This window comes from Mytilus californianus, unplaced genomic scaffold (assembly GCF_021869535.1).
Source record: "Mytilus californianus isolate M0D057914Y unplaced genomic scaffold, xbMytCali1.0.p SCAF_2, whole genome shotgun sequence".
In the NCBI taxonomy this organism is placed as follows: domain Eukaryota; kingdom Metazoa; phylum Mollusca; class Bivalvia; order Mytilida; family Mytilidae; genus Mytilus; species Mytilus californianus.
In genome coordinates, this window is record NW_026262668.1 from 108,356,673 (window position 1) to 108,364,709 (window position 8,037).

At 29.9% G+C, this 8,037-nt stretch overlaps 1 protein-coding gene across 1 annotated transcript in view; it reads left to right on the forward strand.

Annotated features, from left to right (window-relative positions):
• LOC127727750 (uncharacterized) overlaps positions 1-7,420 on the forward strand; it is a gene marked incomplete at its 5' end in the record, with an annotated part of 32,570 nt that extends 25,150 nt beyond the window's left edge. Inside the window, 6 exons of the mRNA XM_052234865.1 lie at positions 2,229-2,384; positions 2,858-2,949; positions 3,649-3,794; positions 3,979-4,050; positions 5,698-5,826; positions 6,124-7,420. Of these exons, the coding sequence (XP_052090825.1) occupies positions 2,229-2,384; positions 2,858-2,949; positions 3,649-3,794; positions 3,979-4,050; positions 5,698-5,826; positions 6,124-6,242 (714 nt within the window). The remainder of the gene's footprint in view (positions 1-2,228; positions 2,385-2,857; positions 2,950-3,648; positions 3,795-3,978; positions 4,051-5,697; positions 5,827-6,123) is intronic.
• Between the last annotated feature and the right edge of the window lie 617 nt (positions 7,421-8,037).

The following is an 8,037-nucleotide window of genomic DNA, read 5'->3' on the forward strand; positions in this document are numbered from 1 at the left end:
TTGTACATGTCCGTCTAGTCAGTATCATGTGAACTTGACCTCATTTTCATGGTTCATTTGTGAATGTTAAGTTATTGTGTTTTGGTCTGTTTTTCAAGTACTTTAAGCAATAGGTCAACTATATTTTGTTTATGGAATGATTGTAAGGTGTACATGTCTGTCTAGCCGTTGTCATCTGACCTTGACTTCATTTTCATGGTTCATTAGTCAATGTAAGTTTTTGTGTTTTGGTCTGTTTTTCAAATACTAATAGCAATAGGTTAACTATTATTGGTGTATGGAATGATTGTAAGGTGTACATGTCTGTCTCCTCAGTATCATCTGACCTTGACCTCATTTTCATGGTTCAATGGTTAATGTTAAGTTTTTGTGTTTTGGTCTGTTTTTCAATTACCATATGCAATAGGTCAACTATATTTGGTGTATGGAATAATTGTAAGGTGTACATGTCTGTGTGACAGTTTTTATCTGACCTTGACCTCATTGTCATGGATCTTTAAAAATGTTAAGTTTATGTGATACTTGTAGTAAAACCTTTATCTTTAAGACTTTCAGCATAAAATCAATGGTCAGTAAAACAGGCGAGACATTTCAGCATGTGCACTCTTGTGTTGAATTAAATATTAAATTATAAATGCTTTTAAACAATGCAAAAATGAAGGCTATAGAGTTTATGTACTAAGGAACTAAATTTAACAAGGTCTTCTCTGAAGGAAATGACAAAATGTATCATTTGTTTTAAGTCTACTGAAAGGATAAAATGTCAAATCCTGAAAAAAAAATTTCAACTTAGTTTTGCTCTTATTTTTTGGGATTCTGGAAATAAGAAAATAAAAAAAAATGACTAATATCATAACTGTTTCTTAATTTCTGCATAGACATTTCCTAGAAAAAGATTGGAAACAATAAAGAAAATTGACATTTTACATCTATACTGTATAGGTTCTACATTTTCCAAAAGAAAATATCTTACTATCATTTAATGAATCGTAACTATCTTCATAATTTTGGTGGTGATGTGTATTGTACAGTCAGCTATGTATTCAATTGTATTTAAAAATGAATTGTAAAGCTTGATGTAAAGTGAAAGGATCATAGTCTCTGGATTTTTTACTTTATTTTTTATTTGGTTTGGAATAACTGACATCAGCACTCTTGACAAGATGGAAGAATTAGAAATATTTTTTTGTGATTTTTGTCGAGCCTTCGACTTTAGTCGAAAAAGCGAGACATAGCGATCCTACATTCCGTCGGCGTCGGCGCCGTCCACAAATATTCACTCTGTGGTTAAAGTTTTTGAAATTTTAATAACTTTCTTAAACTATCCTTGATTTCTACCAAACTTGGACAGAAGCTTGTTTATGATCATAAGATAGTACCCAGAAGTAAATTTTGTAAAAATAAAATTCCATTTTTTCCGTATTTTACTTATAAATGGACTTAGTTTTTCTGCCGGGAAATATTACATTCACTCTGTGGTTAAAGTTTTTAAAATTTTAATAACTTTCTTAAACTATCCTGGGTTTGTACCAAACTTGGACAGAAGCTTGTTTATGATCATAAGATAGTATCCAGAAGTAAATTTTGTAAAAAAATAAATCTATTTTTTCCTTATTTTACTTTTAAATGGACTAAGATTTTCTGCTAGGAAACAACACATTCACTCTGTGGTTAAAGTTTTTAAAATTTTAATAACTTTCTTATACTATTTTGGATTTGTACCAAACTTGGACAGAAGCTTGTTTATGATCAAAAGCTAGTATCTAGAAGGAAATTTTGTAAAAAAAATAAATCCATTTTTTCCATTTTTTACTTTTAAATGGACTTAGATTTTCTGCCAGGAAACAACACATTCACTCTGTGGTTAAAGTTTTTAAAATTTTAATAACTTTCTTATACTATTTTGGATTTGTACCAAACTTGGACAGAAGCTTTTTAATGATCAAATGCTAGTATCTAGAAGGAAATTTTGTTTTCTTCCAGTTATCATTACATTCAGTCTGCAGTTAAAGTCTTTAAACATTTATTAGATTCATAAACTATCATCAAACTTGGACAGAAGCTTCTTACAATCAAAAGATAGTATCAAGAGGAATATTTTTATTGATTTACTTCCTCATTTTTGTTGAGCCTGCGATTAACAGAAAAAGTAGGCGAGACACTGGGTTCCGCGGAACCCTTACAAATTTTTAATTGAATAAAAGCAAAATTACAAATTGATGTTTTAGATGTACAAGAAAAATGAGAAGGCATTTCTTCATGACCTGTCAAGATTTATGAAGAGGAACAACTTAAGTGTAAATCTAACAGCTCATTGGCACCATATACCAGTAGGAGCTTTTCAGCTTTTCCTCGCTGTCCATGAACGTGGCGGATATCAAGAGGTAAAGATTTATGGAATTGGAGTAATTGTATCACCATAAATTTTTTAATTTTATATGTATTTGGAAAATTATTATGAAGATTTTTAACCTGTAGCAAATACATGAGATATTTCTACATTAGTATACTCTACACATGTTCTTTAATTCATTTTATCCACACTTGCTATATATGAGGTAATAGCAGCCTCTAATATAGGTGACTATGTAAAACTTTCATTTTATTTTTCATCTAGAATTAATCAATTGATCACCAGAGTAACTAAATTAATTTTAGTCTGTGTCTAACACAGGCAGTCCTCACCATCAAAATTGGGTTCTGACCAGCAAATTTTTTCTTTTTTCTTTTAGTTTTTACTGTGTTTATTTATTCAGACAGATGGAAAATAAAGTTACATTTGTATCATAGATTGCTAAGTATTTTCTTAATATACTTTTTTAATCATTTGATTAAATTTGATGAAAATTGAATATAGATTTGCAGAAAGAAGCAGTGGACTGCAGTATTCAGGGAACTGACAGAAACCCAGCTCTCTGCTGGTCCTGCTCCAAAGAATTTTTACCTCAGGTTTGGTGCTTCTGTGGATTATTGCTACATTAAATTTTTATTTGGAAGTCAATAGATACTTGAGTCTCAAGATTATCAAATATGAACAAAAATTTATATTAATTGTTTTTGAATAACAAAACAATATATAAACTGTTGATAAATCTAAAAATAAGGAGAAGGGTATGATTGCCAATGAGACAACTTTCCACTATGCTGGTTGATGTCAGGTTACCTACATTTAGATATTTAAACTTTTTTTTTCATATTTGATATAACAAATTGATTGTAGTATTCTTTCTTGTTGAATTTCAGTGACAAATCGATTGTACATACATTTCTATACATACATGAAATAACAGTTAAAATAACTTTAATTACCAGTCAAATTTCTTCATATTTCAACACACTTTAAAAATTTACCCAAAAAAAATAGGCAAATCAAACAAAATGATTGGTCACCTGAATTATCAGTTCTTTTTGAATTTGATTATCATTTAAAGGATCAACTTGACAAATCTAAATGAAATCATATCAGCTTAAGACAATTATTTTGATGTGTAATTTTTTTTTTATATTACATTTAAAATTAACAATTTGATATTTCTTTAATCAACTTATGTATTATAGTGGTAATGAACTTTCTCTCATACTATCAGTAATATATAGACTGCTGAATATTAAATAACCAACATTGCATCAGTCAATCTTAACTTTTAGGAATATTTATGCATATGAATTGTATGTAACCAATGGTGATTTTGAGGCTGAATTAAAGCGACTACTGAGCAAAAGAAAGAAGAAATCTGTAGGAGATGTGATGATAGAAGATGATACAGGCAGTTATACCAATGTTGATGATGATGGTAAGTATTGTATGTTGTGGAGTCCCTAAAAGGAGTTCCACTATAAAATAGACTAATCAACAACTATTGGGAAACAAATAAAATTGTGTTGTCTCTACTCCCACCTCTGAATAGAATTCCCATTGTGATGAAAGAGTTGAGTTTATGATAGTATTTAGATTTTTACATTTATATATTTCTTTAGCTGACTCAGATGGTTTAGCGGCAATGTTAGCAGATCTTGAAGAATACAGTTCACTTTGTCAATTAGAAGAAGGTAAACCTTACTGATATTTAATAAGTAATTGAACACTGTTAATCAAGTCCTTCTGTCACACTTTTGAATTCACAACTGCTTGGGAACAGCTTGATAGGATTTTTGTAAAACTTTCACAGAATCTTACTCACATGATAAACTTATGCACCACCTATTTCTGCATCCAAATATTTTTTTGGGTGTAATTTGACATGACATGGACATTGTCATATCTGCACACTAGTTCAAATTTGAATTGTCTTCTCCTCATATTCACCTTATCAAAATTTCATGGAACCTTCTAAGAATCTTCATGATATATTGCCTTGGTGCACCTATTTTGTTTTTCTATCTGACTTTTTTGGGGTTTTCTTAGCATTGCTTTTTCTTGTGGATACACCAACTTTGTATATTCAACTGCTCCTATACTACCTAAAAGATTTGATTGAAACTGTCTCAGAATCTTCTTAACCATACAATGCCATTGTGCCCCTATTTTGTTTTTTAATCCCAAATTATATTTTGGTTATCTCTATTAAGCAAATTATAGAATTTGCCATTGCTTAATTTGAGAACTGGGGGCTGCAGTTTTGTGAGATTTGGTCCAAATTTCTATAGTTTAATTTGATTTTGAAAAAATAAAACACTTATGTTACAGTATTGGAAAGTGAATGATGAGCTATTTTTTGGCTCTTAAATTCATTATTCACTTAAGCTATAAAAACTATTGATTATGATTTTACAGATGATCAGATGACACAAGCAGCAAGACATTAAATTTCCTTCTTACATATTTGCTTCTGGCCTTAGAAGTGTAGTTCAAGAAAACTAATGGCACTTTTATTTTTTTCTTTCTTTTTATTATTAATATTTGGATATGCACAACATTCTTAGCCTAAATAATGTCTTCTTGAGATAAATATGTTTCTTTGAAATAATTTTAATTTCCGGGAATGGCTTTATTTAGTTTGAACAGAAATGTGTTGAATGCATAAAATGATCGGATGACTGTGGCAACATACTTATGAATGAATTATAGATTCTAAAAATTAATTTTATTATGGTTCTTAAATACATAACATCACAATACCTGTTCTGGACTAGACTTTAAGGAAATATGCTATACCTCCTAAGGTACCTGATAATATATTGAGTTAAGCATGTTCAAAATCAGGACTTGATATTATGAACTGGGTATGACGTAACAATACATGTATATGAACTGTTCATGGCTTTCTTTTCTTCAATTCTTTAGAATTAACACCATATGAATATCAAATTTTAGCATGATGAAAGTGTATGGGTCTTTGAAGGCTTTACAGTCTCCTGTTATTAATGTTTCTGATTGATAGTAGTCTTATTAACAATCTCATTGGTTCCTTTCCAGGTTTAGATGATTTCTCTTTCAGATATGTGCCCAGTTAAAAGTCTACATTAAGTTAAAAGTCCTTTCCAAATTAAATGCATTAATGAATTGGTAGAGATTATTAGAGATTTAGCAAGGTAAAAAATGTATGGGATTGCAATAATCACTTGACCTTAAAATAAGCCCTAAATGCTAATCTGCCGATGAGATTTCAGATCATATCAGCACTAGCTGGTATGGAAAACATAAGTATCAGGTTGTATTTGTCGTTCTCCCTCCTTATGCCTTTCAATGTATTTCAGATATTGAAGCTGAGAAAAAGAGAATGGGAATCAATATAGCCTATCATGAAGATTCTCCTTACAGTAAAGTTTCTCCAGGAGTTAAATATGTTAGCACTCCTTCAGAATTTGACTGCCCTGTATCACATGGTAAGCTGTTACTGCTAATAATCCTTTAGAATCATTTGTTAATAACTAATCATGCCATCATCATCTTCATCTTGTTTTAAAGAAAAACGATAATGTACAAAAAGTAATGAGGAGCTTCCTATGTTTGAGGCTAGTGATTAATGTAGATGAACTACTTAGACCACATGGCCACTGAAGCCTACAAAGGCCTTTGAAGAAAACTGTTAAGTAATCTACAGTGAACTGCATTGTTACAAAATTGTAAAACATGTTATTAGATATTCTATCATTGATAATTTATTTGTTTATAATTGTTAGGAAATCACAAGAAACAGCAAGAAGTACCTGAGACAATGTTTTCTGTTTCTAGTGTTGACTCACAGAATGACCTGGTTTTTCACCAGATGGAAAGAATTGTTAATGAGGATTTATCATAGAATAGGATGAACTGGTCTTTCACCAGATGGAAAGAATATTGTTAATTAGAATTTATTACAGAAAGTGTCATGATATTTGAGACAAACTGGCATTACAGACAGTCTTAATTTAGATTTACTGTTAGAAATCTATACAAAAATCCCTTTCAGAGTATTAATGTTGTACAAATTACAGTCTGTCCTATTTAAACGAACTTAATGTTGTTAGAGGTCTAGGTTTACTAGGATACACTTAAAAGACATGCATTTACCTAGAATATGAAATCATATAAAGTATAATGTTTGGCATACAATTTCAGTGAGGATTTTTTTTATGCCCCACCAATATGCAAAGAGGGCATTAAGGTTTAACCTTGTCCATGCGTAGTCCATCAGTCCTTTCTCTGTCTCTACGTCCCACAATTGGTTTCCATTCTTTATCTTTATTTTGCCTCAAATAAATGTTATAAAACTTATACACAATGTTTATTACCACCAAACACAGATCAAGTTCAAATTTGGGTTGCTTCACTTTCACCCTTCAGCTATATTTTTAAAGGGGCATTTGCTGTCAAAATCATGTTCACTGATTTGATTTATAACATACTAAAACATATATCCAAATTACAAAAAGTCGAAAATAAACAATTAACAATGCATGGACCCAATAATATGTGTATTTTTGTCTCAACATCATCTAATTAACCATCGAGATGACCTCCGAAGACTGCCTACGGTCATATAACCCGATATAAACATAAATACAAATATAAATAGATAGCGACCACATGCAATTAGATTTTTCTAGGTCTGTTTGATTTCATATTGTAGGTTAAACAGTGTTTAGCATTGTTTTTACCTCTATAAGAAGAATTTTTTGTGTATTGAATCAGTCAATCAAACGGTTCATCCTTGTTTCACTTTCAATGTTGACATTCTTTTCCTTTTAATAGCTGAATACATGCGTAACCCATCTCCAGCTTAGGGGTTAAAATGAAGGTCACATGAATACAGATTCAATGAGATCAAATTATTCATTTGCAACTGAATAATTCATCAGCTATGTTTCCTTGCTTATTTTGACAAAATTGAACCAAACTGGCTGCTGAAAGTGAATTATTATTTCATTATTTCACTTTCGTTAATCACTGAACAAAAGAAATCCTATTTTATTTATTTTTTATATCTTGTAGTTAATGCCCCTGTAAGAATCTAGTATATTGTTCTGTTTATATTTTGTTAGGTTGTATTTTTAAGATTCTAGTACATTGTTCTGTTTATATTTTGATAGGTTGTATTTTTAAGATTCTAGTACATTGTTCTGTTTATATTTTGATAGGTTGTATTTTTAAGATTCTAGTACATTGTTCTGTTTATATTTTGTTAGGTTGTATTTTTAAGATTCTAGTACATTGTTCTGTTTATATTTTGATAGGTTGTATTTTTAAGATTCTAGTACATTGTTCTGTTTATATTTTGTTAGGTTGTATTTTTAAGATTCTAGTACATTGTTCTGTTTATATTTTGTTAGGTTGTATTTTTAAGATTCTAGTACATTGTTCTGTTTATATTTTGTTAGGTTGTATTTTTAAGATTCTAGTACATTGTTCTGTTTATATTTTGTTAAGTTGTATTTTTAAGATTCTAGTACATTGTTCTGGTTATATTTTGTTAGGTTGTATTTTTAAGATTCTAGTACATTGTTCTGTTTATATTTTGATAGGTTGTATTTTTAAGATTCTAGTACATTGTTCTGTTTATATTTTGTTAGGTTGTATTTTTAAGATTCTAGTACATTGTTCTGTTTATATTTTGT